The following is a 23,778-nucleotide window of genomic DNA, read 5'->3' on the forward strand; positions in this document are numbered from 1 at the left end:
AGATCCATAACATCCTTTTAGGGCCTTGTCACATCACGTTTAGCATGCACGTTGGGAAAGCTCCCTACGTACATGCTAAACGTGTCCATAAGTCTCCATTAGAGTGTCCTTTTTGCCTCTGTCGGACTAGTATACGTTAATTATTCTATCCTCAAAAAAAAAAAAAGGTATACTAAGTGGACTATGCTATTCCATTCTGAGGGATCCTGCAAAAAAGAAAAGTATACCGCGTGGTATGTTTTTTTTTTTTTTTTTTTTACATGGGGGGGCCTATGCGTGACGGATGCCGCTATATGGCATCTGTCACAGGTCTATGTTAAAGGTATAACTTGGGGAGCTCTCCCAGGGCCAGAATCCCCAGGAAGAGCATAAAGTAGCGCTCAGCCGGGGGATTTGGGCCTTGGGGAAGCCCCTGACATCACTGTCCATGTATAGACAGTGATGTCAGGGGTTTTCAACTAAGGAGTAACTGATCAGAGCATCGGTAGCGCTCTGGCCGGCGACTCCGGTACTGGAAAAGCCGCTGATGTTACTGTCCATATATGGACAGTGACGTCTGCGGCTCCTTCAATTACGGAATCCCTGGCCACAGCTTTGCCGATGATCTGGCATAGGATTTCGGCATCACAAAGCTTCTAACATCACTGTCCATATATGAACAGTGACGTCAAGAGCTTTCCAAAGACAGAAGTCCCCGGCCAGAGTGCTTGCGATGCTCTAACTGGGGACTCCATAGTTCAATAGCCCCTGATATCACTGTCCATATATGACATCAGAGGCATCCCCGGACTCCGTACTTAAAGTAGCACTGAGCCCGGTGATCTCGGGTGACGTATACCACTGCATGACTGTACAGTAGGATATATCAGTACCTTCCATCTAAGGTATATACCATCAACAGACGTAAAAAATACTGATGTGAACAGGCCCTAAGATATATAAAGACTGACCCTTGCAAATGTGTGTGTAATTAATATTTATTTCCCTTTGCGCAGGCTGCAGATTCAGAAACAAAAGTCAGCATCTGCACAAGAGCATACAATCTTCTTGTTAATAAATTAAAATTTAACCCCAATGATATAATTTTTGACCCAAATATCTTAACAATTGGCACTGGCATGGAGGAACATGACAAGTATGCCATACACTATATTGAAGCTACCAAAATCATAAAGGTAAGAATAGTATAATAGACTTCATCTAGTATAATAGACTTTACCCACATAAACATTCAGAGGAATGGAACAAGCATTAACTTTAAATTCTACTACTTTATACCTGGGTTTAATTGTTATTGTCTCATCTTTTTGTCAATATACAATTTTTCAATATCTGGTATATTCTACATTTACGTGCTTGGACTTTAGGTTACCCCCTTTTTTCCTGCTTTAAAAACATGTTGCAGGTATGTTCATAGCAGTATTTCATATGAATAACACAAATAATAAACTGTGGAAACAAACCTTAGCATACTCTCCATGTATTATATTTTTATTGAAAACTAACAACTAATAATTTTGCTGTTTGTTAGGAAACTCTGAAAGGAGCTAAGATCAGTGGTGGTCTTTCAAACCTTTCTTTCTCGTTTCGAGGCATGGATGCTATTAGAGAAGCCATGCATTCAGTATTTCTCTACCATACTATTAAGGTAAGGATTTTTTTTTTTTAAAACTCCAACCCTATAGATATTTTTTTGTCTTTGGCATATTATATTTGTTAGTGAGTTACTGAAAAAAAAAAACACTTTTGCACAATATGTTTACATTTTTCTGCTGGGAAAATTTTCACTTCTCTTTTTTTTTTTTTCATATTAAATTTTTTTATTGAGTTTCAATAAACACAGATACAGAACACAGTGGAGGGAAGGCCTCCACTCATTAAAGGAGAAGAACAAACAAGGCCAAAGCCCAAAGCAAAAAAGTGTGCATCACATCTCAAAACAAAGGACATTGTTCATTATACAGCAGCAGCATGAATGAGCCTAAAAGCAAAACATCAGAAGTACTACCAATGAGGCCACTGAATTCACTCGGAGAAGGAGAGACACATTACCTTAGACAGGGGAAGAGAAAGAATAGAAGAAGGCAACAAGAAAGGGGGAATAGAAGGGAAGGGAGGGGGGAAAACATGGGGAGCCTGGACTCCAGTTCCGGGGTATCATGAGTGAAAACAGAAGCCAGAACCGCAATACACTTCACAGGGGCATAGTCCGACTCAAGTTACAGCAGTAAGATAAGAGGAGGAAGAAAGAGGAGGAAGAAAGGAACGCAATCCATGGAGACCACGTAGACGTGTATTTTACAGCAGCCGCCGGGGAATGGGCCACCAGGTGTTCCATTCTCTGTATCAAGGCAACCTCCTGAAACCACTCATCTAACGTTGGGGGTATTGCCGTTTTCCACCTATGCGGGATCACTGACTTTTCCGCCTGAAGGAGATGTCTAGTTAGGGAACTTTTACAAACGTGTAATGGCATCGGGACCATAAAAGCGCCGCTTCAGGAGAATTGGGAACGGAGACAATTTTCACACTTTTGACATACACAAGTAAAACCTGAATTACAACATATTATACCTCCATACCCATATAATTTCTGAAAGTACACACCTTAGACAGTGTAAAAATGCCACCCAGCACTTTACACTGATGGACACCTTTAAGCAATTTTCATAAAAGCGTAACATTTTGTAAAAAGGCATACAAATTCATATTTGTGGCTAAAAGTCTGACTCAAGCAGAGCCTTATACCCATAAAACCTCCTAAAAATAAAAGATCGAAATGGAATGTATGACCTCCACACATCTTGGTCTATGCCTATGTGCACATATCTTTACATTTCAGTCAGTCGACAAATTTCCTGATTAGGTGCAGGCGTTAGATGTATGACCGCTCAACTCACCCCTCTAGTACAGCGAAAAGACCCTCCCCTATATGTGACAATCCTCTATAACGCACCTCCTCTCTGACTGGTATGGGGGTGGAACGAAATGAAGAAAATCTCGTACCACCCGTCCGGTATCACTAAATGTCTGTACAGCGAAAGAAATGATAGTAACAGATCTATGATCTTTCTTCGTGCCCTCACTTGTAGTGCGCACACACACACACACACACACACACACACACACACACACACACACACACACACACACACACTTTTTACACTGCTACCTGACGTCAAACGACTACAGCGCCACGAATATTGCACGTAGAGCTTTGATGTAATTGGAAAGCTAAAATTATGGGCTTATAAATTCTAGTTGTGGCAAGCGTTGAAAGGCAATACAAGCATCTTTGGAAGTTTCCATATCTATCAGACAATTATGGCATATCCCATGGATATGCCATAAAGGTATGTCGTGATACAATTCCTTTAACCCCTTAACGACGAGCGACGGATATATCCGTCACCAGCAGGTGTTAGTTCCCACATAGCGACGGATATATCCGTCGCTCTGATCGGGCGGGTACTGCCAGTGTACTCACGTGATCAGCGGCAGGAGCACAGCTTTTATACACAGCCTGGCTGCTGCCGCACCTGCTGGAATCGAAGCGCACGCCGATTCCAGCAGTTAACCCATTAGATGCCGCTGTCAATAGCAACAGCGGCATCTAATGTGATTTACAGAGGGAGGGAGCTCCCACTGTCACCCAATCCGCGCCCCTGCAAAGAAATCGCGGGGCGCCGTTGGGTTGTAATGACAGCCGGGGGCCTAACAAAAGCCCCCAGGTCTGCCTTCAGCATCTGCCTATTGGCATGGCCTAATAGATTGCCTGTCAGTTTTACACTGACAGGCAATAATACTTTTGGTATACGAAGTATACCAAAGCATTATTTAAGCGATCAGCACATCGCAAGTCCCCTAGTGGGACAAAAAAAAAAATGTAAAACAGTTAAATAAAGTTTATGGGAAAAAAAAAAAAAAAGATTACAGTAAAAATAAAATAAAACCACTTTTTTCCCAAAAAAGTAATTTATTTAGTAAAAGTGTAAAAAAAAAAAAAAAAAAAAGGTAACACATACACATATGGTATCACCACGATCGTAACGACTCAAACAATAAAGTTAATGCATTCATTAAACCGCCAGGTGGACGGCGTAAAAAAAAAACGCAAAAAACTATGGCAAAATTCCTTTTTTCCTCCCATTCCCACCATAAAAAATAAAATAAGTTAATCAATAAGTCCCATGTACCCCAAAATACTACCAATGAAAACTACACCTTGTCCCGCAAAAAACAAGCCCGCATATGGCTACATCGACGAAAAAACAATAAAGTACGGCTCTTGAAATGCGGCGATGCAAAAAAGTGTTTATTTTTTTTCTTTTTTTTTAAAGGATTTTTGTTTTGCAAATGTAGGAAAACATAAAACCTCTACGTATCTGGTATCCCCATAATTGTGCCAACCCATAGAATAAAGGTAACATGTTATTTATGCCGCATGGTGAACAGCGTAAATTTATAACGTGAAAAACAATGCTGGAATAGCTGTTTATTTTCAATTCTTTCCTAAAATAAAGTTAATAAAATGTAATCAATATATTATATGCACCCAAAAATTATGCAATTGAAAAATACAATTCGTCCCTCAAAAAACAAGCCCTTATACGGTTATGTCGACGGAATAAAAAAAAGTTATGACTCTTAGAATGCGACCAGTGAAAAAACAAAAAATAATCCTGGATTTCCACCAATACTATATTCTGACATACCAGAAGATAGAATTTTTGTATTAAATTTTTTTTGTGGGTTAACACACTTAAGGCTTTGTTCAGATCTGCGTGGGGGACCCGCTCTGATGTTCTGTCGGAGGTTTCCGTCAGAACGGGACCCTGAGCAGACATAAACTGACACAGATTTCAATGGTGACTGATCCGGTGCCCATGGTTTCCGTTTGTGTCGTTTTGCCGGAAGCAGTAGCGTAGTAGAACAGGACCCCAACGCAGATGTGATCGAAGCCTAAGTCATATGAATGTCTGTGGAGTACAGTTAAACCAAACTCCAGGAAGGAACCAGCAGATTTATTTTATTTTTGCCTGTGAATAGCTAAAATGAAACACTGCAACACATACTGTTACTTTTTTATGTTGCAGAGAATGCTGACTAGCAGTTTGTAGTCTGTTTCCATTGAGATAGTAAGCAATGCTGATAGGCTGAATGCCATTTAAAATCCGATCTCTGTGAGCCTGAACCACCTACCTTATCTTTTTTATAATTCCAGTAGTACTAAAATAAAGCACTCGTGTCATAAATACCCCAACAATTGGCAATACATGACCTATAATGTCTGTCATTGCATACAGAGGAGGCTCCTGTTTATTGAGCTCATATTAGATTAGATGTGATTAAACCTATAAATCTGTTTAGTTCTATAAAAGGCACAATATCTTCATTTATGTTGAAAAATGTTGCAGGTGTGATATAATGTCTTTTGTCATCTATAGATTGGCATGGACATGGGGATAGTAAATGCAGGAAACCTTCCTGTCTATGATGACATTGATAAAGAGTTACTTCAACTATGTGAAGATCTCATTTGGAATAAAGATCCTGAAGCAACAGAGAAACTTTTAAAATATGCCCAGGTAAAAACATGTAGTGAATCTAAATACACATGTTTCTGTATAGGAGACAAGATGAATTGGATATTTTTTTAATCACAACTAGTTGTCAAGTTACTTCATTTTACATTCAGATTCAGTGTAGGAATAAAAGAAAGTAGTTAGGAAGATGAAAATACGCTTTTCACTGAGTGTTTAATTACGATTATTGGGTTTCTATCGATGTCAGAAAAGGTAGAATAGTAATTCCTGCTTGTACTCCTTTTCATTTATAAGGTGTTTTTAAAGGGAAGGTGTCATGATTTTTATTTATTTTTTATTATATTGCTTTTAATAAAATATAAACAAAAATTTTATTTATTAGTGTTGTCACATTCAAATTTTTACTGTGTTCTGTTACTTCACTATGGGGGCTGGCATTGTTTTTTTTCATCTCTGTATGTGTCGATTAACGACACATACAGAGATGGAATACGGCACATACATCCCCATAGTGAATGTGAACGGGAGCCGTTCCATTCTCGGAAGCGTACGCCGTCTGTGTGGGAACGGCGCATGCACCGCTCCCACACAGACCAAAGCGAAGCTCGTTCGCAGAGCGAAATCCGGCGCCATTTTTATGTGGACCAGCAGCCGCTGCCGGACAGTAAGATGACTACTTCTGGCCGCATGTTCAGGCACAAGGAATATGAGAGTAGGCCAGCGGAGGCGGTGGCAGGTAATTTATGTTCGTGTATGTGATGTGTGTATTATGTTCGTGTGATACGGTCTGCTGAGCCCTGTATCTAATCCTCCTACACTGTGCAGTCGCTCAGAAAATGGTGGCACACAGTGTAGGAGGGTTGAAGATTCAAACCCTTCCTTCTCCTGGCACTAGCCAGAAGAAGGGAGGGGGGGATTCGGTGAGGACACTAGAGGAGAGTGTGTCCACCCCAAATTTGCAGCATAAATCAATGAGGTTGCTTTACCACAGGGACCATGCTGCAATTTTGGGAACTGCTCCCTATAGGGGCCAGCACATGGAAATGTTATAAATTAGAATCTAATTTATAATATTTCCTGACTTGTGAAAAAATTAAAACAATGTGTAATCACTTAAATACTAATTGTTTAACCAAAAAAAAAATATATATATAGTAATTTCTAGCGACACATTCCCTTTAAAAAGCACATGATTTTCCTTCACTCTAAGGCCTAGTTCACACTGAGTTATTTTTGCAGGCGGAAAAATCTGCCTCAAAATTCCACCGCGGGCAGAAAACGCGATCTCAGCCTCCCGTTGAGGTCAATGGTGGGTCACAGACGGAAACGCCCGAAGAAAGAGCATGTCGCTTCTTTTTTCCGCAAGCGTTTCTTACCACTTGCGGGGAAAAACTCCTCCTCCTCCCATTGAAATCAATGGGAAGCGATAGCAGCGGTTTCCGCATAAAAAACAGCGCCAAAATACTCTGTGTGAACTAGTCCTAATGAATGCAGAAAAATATTTCACTTTACTACTAACGTTCAGTGGTTCAGATTGACCTTCGACATAATGAGAATAGTTGGCAGATGTGTGTCTGGGACAAAAATTGAAGGACATTTTGTTCCAATGATTGTAATACATGTGGGTCCAAACTGTTCCCAGTTTTTAGGCTTAGGCTGGACCTGAAGTTTAGTTTTGTAGTGAGCGATAAATCACTGTCCATAGCAATGCATTAGGCTACAGCTATTTATCTTACTACAATAAAACGCTATGATATCACTGTCCATAAGAAAGCATTACGTAGCTTGAAAATCTCTTTAAAACCCGCTCCTGACAGCTGTGTAGCTCTAAAATCCCAGCATGTAGGAATGAAAAAAAACAAAAACGCTAGCAAATCTCTTGACTGACGCAATTTAAAACAGATTTTCAAGCTACTCACTGCATTCCTATGGACAGCGATTTATCACAGCGTTTTCTTTTTATGCAGTGAGATAAATAGCCCCAGCCTAATTCATTCCTATGGACAGCGATTTATCGCTAACTACAAAAGTCTAGGTCTAGACTAAAGCCTTGTTGATTCAATGCTAGGGTTATGATGTTTAGTCAGTTGTAGTATGCTCTTACACCTAGCAGTAGCGTTTACCTCGAGTTGCTGCAGTTTACAGGTGAACGCTCATAACACAGTTTTCACCGGTAAAAACCGTGCAGCCAAAAGCCGCGGCACACTACTGCTAGGTGTACGTTTGTGGGAATGACTTTCCCATGTTTATAGTTGTCCTTGCAGTTTATTCCTCAGAAATCTATGATTTTATCAGATAAGTGTATTTCTTTTACTATACATTAATATCATGCTATTAATAGTACTTGTGTTTCTGCTTTTATTTTTTTTTCCCTGTTAAGACCACAGCTAAAGGTGGTAAAAAGATGATCCAGACTGATGAGTGGAGAAATGGGTCTGTTGAGGAGAGACTGGAGTATGCTCTTGTCAAGGTAAATACATGGAGTATGCATATAAAGGCAATACAATACGTTTTCTCATTAGCACATCCTGCCTTTTATTTGGGCAAGGACTTTAGAGAGGCAACAGCGCTTTGGCTGCGATAGGGGGCTTATGTGTCTTTGAGGGAGTCGACACTGTTTTTTGGATTTTCCTGGGATGCCGTATAAACATATCAACCAAGGCTTGCAGGTGACAGAGCCAGTCATTGTTTTCAACAGTCATGTATGATGTTAGTGGAAGAATTCCCAGGGACGCGATCAGACGGTCAGAAAAGTTGCCTGCTGCAGTTTAACCCCTAAAGGACGCAGCCACTTTTGGACTATATGACACAGCCCCATTTTTTAAATCTGACGTGTGTTACTATATGTGGTAATAACTTGGTAATGCTTTTACCTATCCAAGCGATTCTGAGATTGTTTTCTCGTGACATATTGTACTTTAAGTTAGTGAAAAAATTTGGTCGACATATTCAATATTTTTGTGTGAAAAACACCAAAATTGTTAGAAAATTTGCAAAAAATTAGCATTTTCTAAATTCAGATCTATCTGCTTGTAAGACAGTTATACCACACAAAATAGTTACTAGCTAACATTTCCCATATGTCTACTTTAGATTGGCTTCGTTTTTTGAACATCCTTATTTTTTTAGGACGTTACAAGGCTTATAAGTTTAGCAGCAATTTCTCAAATTGTCAAGAAAATTTCAAAAGCCTATTTTTTTTAGGGACCAGTTCAGTTCTGAAGTGGCTTTGAGGGCATTATATATTAGGAAACCCCACAAATCACCCCATTTTAAAAACTGCACCCCTTAAAGTATTCAAAACAGCATTTAGAAAGTTTCTTAACCCTTTATGCGTTTCACAGGAACTAAAGCAAAGTGGAAGGCAAATTTGCTAATTTCATTTATTTTTTTTGCAGAAATTCAATTTTAAGCAATTTTTCCTGTAATAATGAAGGTTTTTTACCAGAGAAACAAAACTCAATATTTATTGCCCTGATTCTGAAGTTTTTAGAAATATCCCACATGTGGCCCTATTGCGCTACTGTACTGAAACAAAAGCCCCAGAAGCAAAGGAGTACCTAGAGTATTTTTGGGCCTTCCTTTTCTCACCATGTCCGGTTAGAAGAGGTCTTGTGGTGCCGAAACAACGGAAACCCCACAAAAGTGACTCCATTTGGGAAACTATACCCTTTGAGAAATTTATCTAGGGGTGTAGTGACCATTTTGACCCCACAGGTGTTTCATAGATTTCATTAGAATTGGGCAGTGAAAATGAAAAATTACATTATTTTACAATAAGATGTAGCTTTACCTCAAAATTTTTAATTTTTTCAACAAATAAATGAGGAAAAGCACCCCAACATTTGTAAAGCAACTTCTCCAGAGTACGGAAATACCAAACATGTGGTCATAAACTGCTGTTTGGGCAAGCGGCAGGACTCGGAAGTGAAGGCATGCCATTTAGCTTTTGGAGTGCTGGATTGATTTCTCTGCACCATGTTGCATTTGTAAAGGTGCCAGTGCAGTGGAAACCCCCCAAAAGTGACTCCATTTGGGAAACTACACCCCTCAAGGAATTTTTAAAGTGGTATAGTGAGCAGTTTGAGCCCATTGGTGTTTCATACACTGGGCAGTAAAGAAAATGTTGCTTTAGCCCCAAATTCATAATTTTTCACAAGGGGTTAAAGTAGAAAAAGCACCCACGCAATTTCTCCTGAATACGGCAATACCCCATTTGTGGAGATCAACTGCTGTTTGAGCACGTGGCGGGGCTCAGAAGGTAAAGAGCACCATGCAACATCTGAGGCCTAGTACGATGGCATTTACTGCCCTGTGTCATGAAAACAGAGGCTCTTGGGTGTCAAAACATTAGAAACCCAGAAAAGTGACCCCATTTAGGAAACTAAACCCCTCAAAGAATTAATCTAGCAGTATAGTGAGAAGATTTAGATTGTAATGTAACACCTTTCAAGGTATTCATCTAGGGGTATAGTGAGAATTTTTAATTTGTGAAGTAACAACCCTCTAGGTATTCATCTAGGGGTATAGTGAGAATTTTTAAATTGTGAAGTGACAACCCTCTAGGTATTCATCTAGGGGTATAAGAAGAAATACTTTAATTTTAGTAAATAAGGAGGACAACCTGGAAAACTCGCAATGGAGGGAGAGGGAATGGCAGGTCCCACTACCAACCTACCCACCATTCCATAAAAATCCAGCCCAAAAAATAAATCAAAGGCCTCAGCAAAAAAAGATTTGCTGAGACAACCAATCTCCTCTGGATTTATTCCTCTCACCCAGATTTGCAACCTGGATGAGACAGACACTCCCTCGTGTCCTTGGTATAGTGAGAATTTTTAGTTTTGTTTTAAATGTTTTTTTTTACAAATTTTAAATGATCAAATTTTAAATGGGGCTGGTCAGTAAAAAAAATGAATAATTGGTCATGGCCAATATGGCAGACAGAAAAGGTGAATGAAAAATAAATAAATTAAAAATCTAAGGAGGTATGATATATTTTGAAACCTTGTTTCATGCACAGGCCGGGATTTGTGGGACACGTCTCACGTCTTGGTATGTGGTGTCCTTACGAATGCCTCGCTTGGCGCACACACGGCATTTTTTTGGGGGCTTCTGTTTTTTTTCAGTGGGGAAATGCTTGCCGGGAATTATCCTGCTGACGGAAGAACTGGATGTACAGCCCTCCCCTTCCTGGTCACCAAATATCAGGGACTTGATGACCTTTTCCTGAAATTGCAGGAACGTATCCCCACTGCTGGCATATCTGCAGAGGACAAAGGCGTTGTAAAAAAGCAATCTGTGTAAGATGCACAGACAGCTTTTTATACCATACCTTTGTCTTGCGCATGGCGCTGTATGGTTTTATAACCTGGTCAGACAGGTCAACGCCACCCATATATTTGTTGTACTCCTGTACGCAGAATGGTTTGGGAACTTGGGTGGTGGATCCGCGTACAGGGACAAGGCTGCCTCTGCTGTTGTGAATGCTGGTCAGTATAAGGACGTCCCTTTTATCCTTATACTTCAGGAGGAGCAGATCGTCACTTCAGACAGCTCTGCTCTCTCCTAATTTTAGGATCTGACCCAGCAAATTTTTGGGGAGGCCCTTCTGATTTTTGCGGATTGTTACGCAAGCCAAGGTGGATCTGGACGAGAGAACTTTTTTAACAATGGGACACTATTGTAAGAGTTGTCCAGATACAGATGATATATGTTATGGCAGGAAGGAGGTGAAGGGAACAAGTGAGCCCTAATCTACCCACCGCCCTGTCCCTGCCTACTTGCAACGACCCGCCCTAGGCGACGGGGTACAACTTGGCGGCGGTCCCTACGCTGACTAAGTGCAAGGGAATACAAACAGGGAACAAGCAAGGGAAGGGGCAGTAGCCCACGGAACACCGTGAGGAAACGGAGTGGTGAACGAGCCAGTCAGGATGTAATGGAGTATACAAACGCAGAGCACGGAACAGGAAGCAAGCCGGGGGCAGAGCGAAGCAGGATAAGCGGGAACTGAAGCAAGGCAGAAGCATGGCAGAAGCAGGCTGGAGCAAGGCAGCAGTGGGGCCAGGAAACCAGGAAGAATCACAAGCAATGAGGAAGAGAAAACGGCAGGTATAAATTGACAGGGGGCGGAGCTAACTCAGACTGACCAGGCCGCGATAGGCTCTCCCACTCCTGAGCCTGCCACCCTGATTGGTGGGAGCCGGTGTCAGTCTAAGAGGTCTGGCCTCAGGTGTCGACTGATTAATCCTGGGAGTATCCACAGACGTAGTGCCTGGCAGATCCTTTACAATATCCTTTGCTAAGTAAAGGATGGATAAGATCCCATACAATCTTTCCACTAATTTCTAGGAAGGGGGGGCAATCTGGGGGATCTATTTGGGAGTCTTTTCCCTCATAGACACTAAAAGAGTAGGTGTAACCGGTGGCACTTTCGCACAGCTTGTAGAGTTTTATGCCGTACCGGGCTCTTTTATTGGGTAGATACTGCTTGAAGTGCAGTCTACCCTTGAAGCTAAGTAGTGATTCATCCACCGAAATATTTTGTTGGGGGGTATAAACTTGGGAAAAAATTTGGGAGTAGTGGGCAATTAATGGTCTTATTTTGTATAGCTTATCAAAATTTGGGTCCTTTGGGGGTGGGCACTGACTATTATCATTGTAATGCAGGAACTTTAGGATGGCTTCGAATCGCTTCCTTGTCATTACTGTGCGGTAAAGGGGGGTGTTATTTAAAATATCAGGGGACCAATAGTTATGCGACCAAAACTTAAAAATATGCCCCAAAACTTCCGCAATTCCACTGGGTTTGTGGGGGTCCAATTTTGGCTTCTCCCATAAAGAGTCTGGGTTCTGGGCGATAAACTGTTTCGCATAGATGTTGGTCTGCTGGACAATTAATTCTAAAATGGCGTCTGAAAAAAAAAAGTTTAAAATAATCAATGGGGCTGAAACCCGTAATTTCAATTTGAATTCCTGATGGGGCTGTAAATTCAGGCACCTGGGGGGTATAATTGTCCGCAGCTTCCCAGGTCAGCTCAGGCAGAGCAGGACCTACGGCTCTTGTGCGCCGACGGGGGTGGGGGGGGTGCAGACTCAGTCACTGGATGCAGAGGAAAATGGAAGCACGAACTGTGCTTCACCTTCACTCGCGCTGTCCGTATCTGAACACCACAGCATTTCATATGCTTCCTCGGCTGAGAAGACTCTTTTGGCCATACTAACAAACTCTTGCTACCTAACTAACGAACAAATGTTTTTTTAAGAAAAAATGTTAAAACTTTTTATCAAAAAATAAACCGCTACTCTGAACTGTATTCAATTAGTAAGGGTACCCTACCTACCAGGGGAAAAACTAAGTGAGACGTGGCATTGCTACCTAGCAGGAAACTCGGGCAGTGAGCAATCTAGGGACACAGCAGGGCGATGGCGACCGGGTACTGTGGCAGATCACAGCACGGCAGAAGGACCCTGGGGGGACTGAAAAAAAAAATATATATATATATATATATATATATATATATATATATATATTTTTTTTTTTAATCTTAACCAGTTGGCATCAAAGGGGGTGATCACTGGTTAGTGGGCAGAAAAGGGGCAGATCTCTGGGTTTTTGGGTTCTTTTTTTGACAATCTTCACTGTATTTGTACTTGTCTCCGACTCTGACAAGCTCTCTGACAGGAATGAGCTTGTCAGAGACGGAGATGCCGGCAAACCACTGCTCCTGCGCTGTGATTGGCCTGTCAGTACTGACTGGCTAATCACAGCTCGTGCCGGCACGGGACCACTCTGATTGGTCCTGTGCAGCGAGTCCTGCTCGGCAACTGTCTATGACAGTTGCGATCGGGACGCTGTCACCATGTCTGTTGACATGGTGACAGTTTGATGCTTGGGTGTAACTGTACTCCCGAATGCGTGAAATCACTTTCATTCCAGACGTACAGTCACGCCCAATCGCGGGAGGGGGTTAAACCTTAGTCATAGTTGGACAACCAAAATAATGGCAGGTCATTACGTCGCTCCAGAAGCTTATTTCCACAGCCATACTGCTGACGAGGGTTGCTTTCAGCATCCATTCATATTCATCCCTTGCCTTTCACAATCATAATGTAATTTTGCCAGTGTTCTGTCAAGTAATAGTGGCGTATTCTATTCATTTTCCTAGGGCATTGAAAAATATGTAATCGAAGACACAGAAGAGGCAAGAGCAAATAAAGAAAAATATCAAAGACCCCTCCGTATTATTGAAGGGCCTCTCATGAGTGGTATGAAAGTTGTTGGAGAACTATTTGGTGCTGGAAAGATGTTCTTACCACAGGTATTGGAGAAAATTGTTGTAACCATGTTATTTCAAGTAGCGTTTTCTTTTGTTCAACATTAAAGCTGTCTTAACTAATTAAATAGAAATAAGACTAACTATTTTGGAATGTGCATATTACCTTAGCAGTTGGCATGAACTGATGCTAGAGGTGAGCTTCTGCTGGGCATGCTAAAACCCATCCTCTCCTGGGACCTAAACTGGGGTTTATCTATCCCCTGCACTGTGCCTCTGCTCAGAGAGATCCTCAGGAGTGCCATTGTGGTTCAAGTACAGCTGCCGCATGATGACCCACTGCAATAAGGGAGATCACTGGGCTGCAGACCGGGACCTCCAAGATGGCACCTCCACGCTGAGTACTGTGGCCCATACTCCAAGGCGCAGGAACGGCAGAAAGATACTGTGACCACACTGTAGCACTTTGCCAGATCTCCAGGGGGAAGAATAAGAAGGTGAGGATGCTGAGGGACTTAAGAGCAGGGGTGCGGAGCCCTTCAGTGACCGTACAACATGAGGGGCCTGTTCATACGCAGTCAGTCCTAGGATACAGTACAACTACTGAGCCTACTGCTTTGAAAATGCCCACTCTTAAAGATGTATTACTGGCAGAAAGTCAGTGTGGCCCTGCTCTCACATCTCTCACTATGAAAATGGGGGCCATTAACCCCTTCCCGCATTTTCACGTAACTGTACGTCGTGGGATGCAGTCTGTTCCAGGATAGCATAGTGACAGCATAGTAACTAGCTATTCCGGCCGAGGACAAATCACAGTTTAGTAGGTCAGTTGGAGGGGAGAGTTTAGTGTAGTCTCAGTCTCTGACCGCTTCACTTCTCTCAGGAAGCAATCAGACGGAGCCATTGAAGAGTGTATAGTTACCCTGTCAGGAAAAATATATAAAAGTAAATAAATTAACCTCTGGATCACCCAGAATCCAGTCTATTGTGCCCTATACACTTATCCTGTAGTCGTGGCCTGTGTGCTATATAGGTAATCTGTGCCCTATATAGGTGATCTGTGTCCTATATCACCAGCCATCTGCACCACAGAACAGTACCTCCTGTGCCGCATCCAGCCTCCTGTGCCTGTGCCTGATTGGCACCTATATCAGCCTACGTGCCTCATCCAGCCCCCTGTGCCTCATTCAGCCTCCTGTTCACCAAGACGCCTGTCACTGCCCAGCGTATAAAGGAAAAATGTTTAAAAAAAATTAACGTTCATTGCCTTATCGCCACCCTCTTGTGCCTGATTGGCACCAATCAGCCCCATCAGCACTCTGTGCTCCAGTATCACCTGTAATTCACTGCCCAATTCACCCCTTCATTGCCTTATCGCTACCCTCCTGTATCCTACGCCTAATTAAGACAAATCTGTGGCCTATACCAAACTACCGTATCTCATCTCCATCCACCTGAGCTTGACACCTTTTACCCGGGAGTTTTTGTAGATAGCAAAAATAATTCCTTTGGGTTTAGGGAATTCGTTCTATAGTTCTATAAAAATAAAAACACAAAAAAAAGTTTTACATTAGTTTTACAGAAGAAGAAAAAAATGACTAAGCGGCTGTATGCTGGCGAGGAGGCATGTGCCTTGCTCTTTGTGGAATCTAATTCTGGCAGTGGGGATGAAGTGACCTTTTTAGTGTCCTCTTCATCTAGTGACTCATCTACAGATGAACCGCCATGTAGGCTTCCAAGGGTTGGCATCAGTAGTGCACAATCACAACCCAGTACAATTGACTCCACATGGATCCCTGCAGATAATTTTGTGCCCCAGGTGCCCGAATTTACTGCAACTCCAGACATGAATGTGGATACCGCAGGTTTCAGTGAAATTAACTTTTTCCAACTGTTCTTCACTTATGACCTTGTGAACTTCATGGTGGCGCAAACAAACGTCTATGTGGAGCAATTTATTGCCCGCAATCCAAATTATTACGCCAGGCCCCATAAATGAACCCCCACAAACCCCACTGAAATTCGCAAGTTCTGGGGCCTTTTGTTGAGTTTGGGTATTACCAAAAAACCCACAATATGTTCACATTGGAACTAGGACATGCTTTATCATTCCCCTCTTTTATTTTCTTGCCATGCCCAGGACCCATTTTGAAAGTATATTAAAATTCCTTCACTATAACAATAATGATGAGTGCCCACCCCCAAACGACCCCAATTATGATAGACTCTATAAAGTTAGGCCGGTAGTTGACCACTACAACTCAAAATTTAGTCCGGTCTATACCCCCAAAAAATGCCTAGCAGTAGACTAATCCCTAGTCCACTTTAAAGGCAGATTACACTTCCGCCAGTACCTGCCCAACAAAAGGGCTAGGTATGACGTGAAGCTGTATAAGGCCTGTGAAAGTGTGTCCCGGTATACCCTGCGCTTTCGTGTGTGTATATAAAGGCAAGGATTCGAAGATCGAGCCACCACGCTGTCCCCCTGTCCTGGGAATAAGTGGGAGGATAGTATGGGATTTGCTCCACCCTGTACTGGACCACGGATACCACTTGTATTTGGACAATTATTACAACTGCAACTCCCTCCTGAAGTGCCTTGCTACCAGGGGCACACTAGCATGTGGCACAATTCGGCGAAATCAAAAGGGTCTCCCCAAGTCCTTTTTTAGAACCAACATTGCACTGTGGGGAAAGCAGTGCTGTTTCCTCGGAAAATCTAACGCTTGACCACACTCCATGCTGATCGATCCACCCCAGTTCCAGTCAGAGGAGCCACAGAGCAGACCATCAAGCCTGTGTGCATCCAAGACTATAACCAATTCATGGGAGAGGTGGATCTTTCAGCCCTACAGTACCCTAAGAAAATCAAAAGTGTGGTATAAAAAATTGACTGTATACCTCACCTAAGTGGCACTCTATAATGCCTTTGTTCTCTACAGAACAGCCAGCAATACAGACTTTCCAGGGATTTCAGGAAAAAAATGATAAAAAAAACACCAGAAAAGGTGTCGAGTTTGCTCAAGCAGAGGGATTAGGAAAGACACCACTCGCTACTTTGACCTGTTCCTCTAAACCAGGCCTCTGCATCGGAGAATGCTTCAGTTTTTATCACACCTCTGTTGATATTCATTAATTCTAATTTTTACTCCTTCGTTGACATCACATTCATTTCATTCATACCCCCTGGGCATTTATTTTCCAAATTAATTTGATATTCCAATAAAACCACCCCGTCCCAAAAGAAAAAAAACTAAAAATTCCCATTATACCCCTAGATAAATAGTGCTTTGAAGGGTGTAATTTTATTAAATTAGGCATTTCTAGAACTTCCTTTATGTTCTGGAACCTCTGGATCCAAGTAAAAAGTAGCCCCTAAAAACCTCCTGGAACTGTGTAAAAATCATATATGGAGTATCATTCAGCACAAGATGTATATCTTCAGTGGCACAACCTGGGCATTGCATATTGGGCCCTGAAATGGCACAATGGTGGGAAATCTTCAATTTTCACTTTGCACCATCCACTGCACATTAAATTCTGGAAAAGACCAGTTGGTTTAAAATACGCACTAACTACCTGCAAGAATTTCTTGAAGGGTGTAGTTTCCAAAATAGGGTCACTCTTTGGGACTTTCAACTGTATTAGCACTTCAGGGGTGCTGCAAATGAGACCTGGTGCTCAAAAACCATTTGTGCAAAATCCATGCTCCAAAAACAAAACGGTGGGCGTTCCCTTTTGAGCCTTACTGTGTGCCCAGAAAGCAGGTAATGGCCACATACTGAGTATTGCCCTTATCAGGAGAAATTGCATAACTTGTGGGGTGCTTTTTCTCTTATTATCCCTTGTATTAGTGAAACATTTGGAAATAAAGCAACGTTTTATTGGAGAGAATTAAATTTTGCATTTTAACGGCCCAAAACTTCTATAAAACACCTTTGGAGTCCAAATGCTCACTATACCCCAAAATAAATTCCTTAAGGGGTTTAGTTTAAAAAATGTGGTCGCTTCTTGGGGGTTTCCACTGTACTGGTACCTCAGGAGCTCTGCAAACACGACATGGCACCCGAAAACCATTCCAGCAAAATCTGTTCTCCAAATGGCACTCCTTCTCTTCTGAGCCCTGCCGTGGGTCCAAACAGCAGTTTATTACCACATATGGGATATTTCCGTAATCGGGAGAAATTGCTTTACGAATTTTGCGGTGCTTTTCTTCTTTATTCCTTGTAAAAATTAAAAATTTCTAAATTTTTTCAGAAATAAAGTCTATTTTCATCTTCACAGACTAATTCCAATAAATTCAGCATAAAACCTGTGGGGTCAAAATGCTAACTATACACCTTTTCACGAATAAATACTGAATTTATTGACCAAATTTTTTCACTAACACAAAGTACAATATGCCATGAGAAAACAATCTCCGAATCGCTTGGATAGGTAAATACATTCCAAAGTTCTTACCACATAAAATGATACATGTCAGATTTGAAAAAATCGTCTGTGTCCTGAAGGCCAAAACAGGCTGTGCCCTGAAGGGGTTAAAGAGGAAATTAACTACCTCCGATATGATAAGCAATAAGTCTCTGAGCGCATGACCGCAGTGGAAGACAGAGAGTCAGTGCTATTGAGGATCAATTTGCTCCTAAGCATCGTGATGTCTGCAGACAAGGGCAGTCTGTCAGTGACTTATTAACTAAAACTGATTACTTGGAGAACCTACTTCACAGAAATAATTGCATTCTTCTGGTGCCTGAAAAAGTTGAAGTCGCTATACCCATCAGGGTACTTTGAGAAGTGACTTCTGAACACCTTTGGCACACACTCCATCATCCCTCCTGTCTGCAGTTCAGTGAGCGCATCGCGTTCTATCTCGTGCCTTGCCTAGAAAAGTTTTGGTGAAATTGCTGAAGTATAAAGATCGCGTCGTCATTCTTCGCAAGGCCAGACTTTTAAATGATTTTATAGTGAATGGTTTTAAAGTGGCGTTCCTCCCGGACTACTCGCTAGAGGTACAAAGAAAGAGCACAATTTCAGGACGTCAAGATGCGGCTTAGGAACCTTTGCTTTTCCAACAGCATGTTAAACCCAGCGAGGCTGAGAGTTTAGGCATTGGGATCGACACAATTCTTTGATTTAAGGTGTTTTAATTTGCAAAACATAATGACCAGCTGCCAAATTCCATGCGTGAAGCTACTATAGTGCTCATACCTAAAGGATCCCACGCTTCCAGATTCGCTCAAACAGATTTTATTGTTACCCGTTGACATTAAGATACTTGCAAAAGTGTTTGATTTCGAGGGCATAAACACGATTCGGGTGTATAACAATCTTCATTATTCCAGCCAAGCGAACAGCCAACGCTATTCTTGAAAGAAGGTTATATATCTATCTTCAATTGCCTGCTGATGCTGCTGTGGGGCATGTTGCGTGTTCCTTGGACGCTGCAAAGCATTTGACAGCGTCAAATGAACATTTCTGTGGGAAGTGTTGTACGAGATGGGGTTCTGGCCTGCTTTTATATTGTGAGTATGACTTTTATACCTGAACCCTAAGATGTCCATACGAATTAATGGCTGTGGCAGTCGATGCTGAAGAGAGGAACATGTCAAGGGTGCTCCCTTTGCCACTTCTTTTTTCTGGGGCAATAAAACCATTATCAGCTGTGATCTGGTCATCAGCAGAGGTGTCTGGATTTCAGTGGGATGCCCTAGAAGAAAATTGAGCGCTGTACACTGATAATATGCCTATGTTTATAAACCGTGTCCAGACATCTCTGACAACAGTCATGAGACTAATTGAGCAAGTTAACTCCGGACTTGCAGTTAACTGGTCCAAGTCTGTGGTGATGCCCATTGATATGAAACCTATTGAAAAATATAGTTGTTATACCCCACTGCAATATGTATCATCTTTCAAAGACTTTGGCATAGTTATATGCATGTCCTTTAAGGACAATTAAAAAGTTATTTTGTGTGAATTAACTTGGCATTAAAGCTATTCACATATTGGGTTAGAATTGTTACTGAGCGCAATACATGACGGTGGTTTGGTGGTCCCTAACCTGTGGATATACGATCTATCCTCTCAGCTGCAACATCTTAGGGGTTAAAGGAACTACTGCAACTGTTTGGGTGCAAAACATTTGTGGCTCTAGGGGCTCACACATTTCAAGGTAATTCCGGATACTCCCTGGCTGTGGGATTTGTGCGGTTTAGAGGGCTTAACTAGCTGGCAGCTATTGCTAATAAGATGTGTGTGAAGTTACTAATTTAAAAAAAAAAAAAAATTGTCAGAATTGCTCTTTTTTTGTCACCTTAGTTTCCAAAAAAAAAAATGGGAAAAAGGGATCAATAAGTCGTAGCTATTCAAAACCTCAGTTTGCCCAGCATAAAAACAAGCCTTCACGCCACTCAATCGATAGAGAAAATATTGTTGGGAAGTGCTTCTTTGTGTTTCGAAATCTTCCTTGTAAGGGGGTTTCTTTCAACGTCGCTCTGCAACCAGATTTGCCAGATTGGTATGCCAAGTGTGGTGATAAATAGATTGTGTGGTGCTTGAAGTAAGCTGGGGCTTCTGGTGCCCTCGGGGATAAGACATGCCTGTGGATCAGAAAATTGATGATATGGTCAAGTGGTAGTGATGGGAGGATGGTGGGGGGAAGTATGTTCCATGATGTTACTTTCTAGTCTAATTCTGACAGCATTGATCAGGGTCAGTACTGACCTCTTATCTATTATACATTGTGTTAATAACATTTTTCAACATGATTATAGGGTAGTTCTGTGCTGTTTACAAATATGTTTAATACATCGCTTTATGCAGACTACTGAGTATTGTCTTTTGTTTCTCTATGTACCTCTGATGCCTCAATATCAATGTGATGGATTTCTAGGGGTTTGTGGGGTGGGACGTTTGGGATTTGTTTGGGTTACAATGCTCAGGTTTATGTGGGCCCTTGGGTGACACAGACTTAGTGGGCCCCTTTGCGGGGGAACTCGCTTACGGCTACAGTTTAACGACAGAAAATGCCAGCTTGTGCCCCCTTATAGAAGTCAGGTCCTGTTTATGCCCCGATATAGAAGTTTGGCCCCCAGTTTGTACCACCATATAGAAGTTAGGCACCCAGATTGTGCTCCTATATATACAGTGCCCTCTGTAGACAGTTGCGCCGCAGTGCCCTCTGTAGACCGTGGCGCCACACACAGTTCCCCCCCACTTATTTCTGCACTACCAGAAACTGCCACATGGACCTGGTTTCTGCCTGTGAGTGTTGTGTATGTGTATTATTTAAATGTTTGCTTTTTTGCTTTTCGATAAAGGTGATAAAGTCTGCTCGAGTTATGAAGAAGTCGGTAGGATATCTGATTCCCTTCATGGAGAAAGAGAGAGAAGAGATGAGAGCTATAACTGGAAATACAGATGACGATGATGTGCGTGTTTTTTTTTTTTTTACAAAGTTAGCAGCAAAGCTATCTAGTATCTGTTTGTATTGTGGTTCTTTTGTCCGGCTGTATTACATGCATCCATTCCATTAAAACAGATTTCAAGTCAATTTGGGCTGATATACAAAAAACTATTTTCCCTTGAGAGAAGATGAGCAGAATACACTTTTTTTTTTTTTTTTTTTGATCAGACAGCTTACCTCTCACTTTGTGTTCTTTTTGGGACTTTCAAGAGGAGTTTACCTAAAGCCGGCTATATGCATAAGATAATTGTCGGCCGACTGTGGCCATTTCAGCCAACGATCGTTTAAGTATTATATGTCCGACGATCATTTGCGATGTACAACAGCAGACTATTGTCTGCTAAAAATGTGATTGACCAGGTTGGATTTTTTTCGTCTGTGGTTGGCTAAAAATACAAGTTTGTGGCATGATTATCTGAATTCGGCCACTCAAGCCCTGTCTGTGTTTTTTTAATCTGGCTCCCTGGTCTACCAGTTAAGTCTGGCATGTTGGTGGTCGGATTGTTTGTTCAAACCATCCCTTGGACGATTGATCGGCTGCATTCTGGCCGATCAAAATCCTATGTGTATGTATGGCCAGCTTTAGAGTGATCAATGCCATAACAGAGCATTACTATAAGATAGTTTGTCCATTTTTCTGGAGTGGAAGAAGAGAATGAGGTCGGTTAAATGTTTAGTTGGGTACCACTTATTAAATAAAGTATTAAATCTAGCTGACAAAACGAATAATATTCTTCATCAACCTCTATGGTCTCTCAATTTTCTCGACTCTTTGGCCTCATGCACACGACCGTGTTTTTGCGTCCGCAATTCCCCCGAAAATCCACGGGAGAATTGCGGCCCCATTCTTTGCCGTGCACACGACCGTAGTTTTTGCGGTCCGTGCACGGCCCGGGAGCCTGGACCGCAGAAAGTACGGCCATGTCTTATTACGGTCCGGAGTTGCGGTCCGGGCTCATTGAAAACAATGGCCGCGGCCATGTGCATGTGCGGGCGGCTTGCGGCTGACAGTCCGCAGCCGGCCGACCCGAAAATCACGGCCGTGCACACTGCTACGGTCGGGCTACGGTCGTGTGCATGAGGCCTTTGTCCGTAATCTCATTGATTAACAGCCCGGTCCTTCTCTCCCCAGTCTAAAAATGCTGCTTACGCGGTACAATAGATTTATTTAGCTGCACAGTAGTTGTGCTACTTGGCCAAACCTAACTAAAGCTCAACATTTGCTACACTGCTAATTCAGATCGTTAATGTGCATTGGGTTTCTGAATTATAGAAAATCAGTGCCAAAACCCTGGGTGGTCCTTGGAAAACCAGACAGCCCTATGTGTAATATAAAAGTGTGTGTGATCTGGCTTTGTTGACACTTGCATTAGTTATTTTTTGACATTCCAATTACTAAAGCATACTGTACTATCCTGTCCAGTAAAGAGAACATAATCCTGATGGACCCATTATAAGGCAATGGGAGAGAAAATAATGGATCATGACGCATCTGTCATAGAGCCTGTAAATACACTAACCATGACGCCAGGGTGAATAGAGCCTAACTTCACGATTAAAAATAAATATTGTATCAGCCATTTCGTTTTTACTACTTTACACCTGTTTTTGTATATTAGTAGTTTATCACCTTCATTACATTGTTAAAGGGCTATTCCCACGTTAGACGTTTGACACATCCCATGCACATTCCATAAATATGTAAGGTGGGTACCTTCATCTATTAGATAACAGGACAAGGGTCACTATAGAATATACCAATGTTATATAAATGTATAATTAACATATTACCATATGCTAATATATTTTTTTTTTATGGTAAATTTAGGATCCATATCAAGGAACCATTGTAATAGCTACAGTAAAAGGGGATGTACATGACATTGGCAAGAATATTGTTGGCGTAGTTCTTGGATGCAACAATTTCAGGTATGTGATCATATGATACATGCATGGAAATAAGCGATATTTCTCAGCAAATCTAGAATTAGTTTTAAAGCATCTGCAGGCTACACCAGTGGCATACGTCATTATGTTTAAGTGCCGCCTGTTCACTTATCGTTTCAGATTTTCTTCATAAAGATCTAGAATAAAGAACATTTTAAGATTGTTCTAGATTAGAACTCTCAAAATACCCCCAAAATCTCCTAATTTCTATGAATGTATGCATTCCTTTCCCTAGTTCCTGTATTTTGTATAACCTGATATAAAAGGTTTGTCTATAACTAAATTGTTTGCAAATTATTTCTCTATTAACAATCGCATCAAATGTAATGCTACATTGCCCCTGCAGTGGGGAATTGAGCACTTGCTGCCAAGTTCCACCATAAAGGAATTGACCAATCAGGAATACAATTTTTTACGTTTTTATCTTACATATATTGTAATACACTTTACCCACCGAATTATACAAAAGGTACTTTTACACCAGCACATTTTGGCTATTGCAATGAGCGCCGATCAATGAGACAGCTCAATGATTGACGCT

At 41.6% G+C, this 23,778-nt stretch overlaps 1 protein-coding gene across 2 annotated transcripts in view; it reads left to right on the forward strand.

Annotated features, from left to right (window-relative positions):
• Positions 1–23,778, forward strand: part of MTR (5-methyltetrahydrofolate-homocysteine methyltransferase) — a 134,561-nt gene that overhangs the window by 73,883 nt on the left and 36,900 nt on the right. For both annotated transcript variants that reach the window (XM_075862762.1, XM_075862763.1), the window contains exons 16-22: positions 996–1,175; positions 1,532–1,648; positions 5,448–5,588; positions 7,927–8,016; positions 13,718–13,870; positions 21,145–21,255; positions 23,119–23,219. In XM_075862762.1, the coding sequence (XP_075718877.1) occupies positions 996–1,175; positions 1,532–1,648; positions 5,448–5,588; positions 7,927–8,016; positions 13,718–13,870; positions 21,145–21,255; positions 23,119–23,219 (893 nt within the window). The remainder of the gene's footprint in view (positions 1–995; positions 1,176–1,531; positions 1,649–5,447; positions 5,589–7,926; positions 8,017–13,717; positions 13,871–21,144; positions 21,256–23,118; positions 23,220–23,778) is intronic.

The sequence above is a fragment of the Rhinoderma darwinii genome, chromosome 4 (assembly GCF_050947455.1).
Source record: "Rhinoderma darwinii isolate aRhiDar2 chromosome 4, aRhiDar2.hap1, whole genome shotgun sequence".
Taxonomy (NCBI): Eukaryota; Metazoa; Chordata; class Amphibia; order Anura; family Rhinodermatidae; genus Rhinoderma; species Rhinoderma darwinii.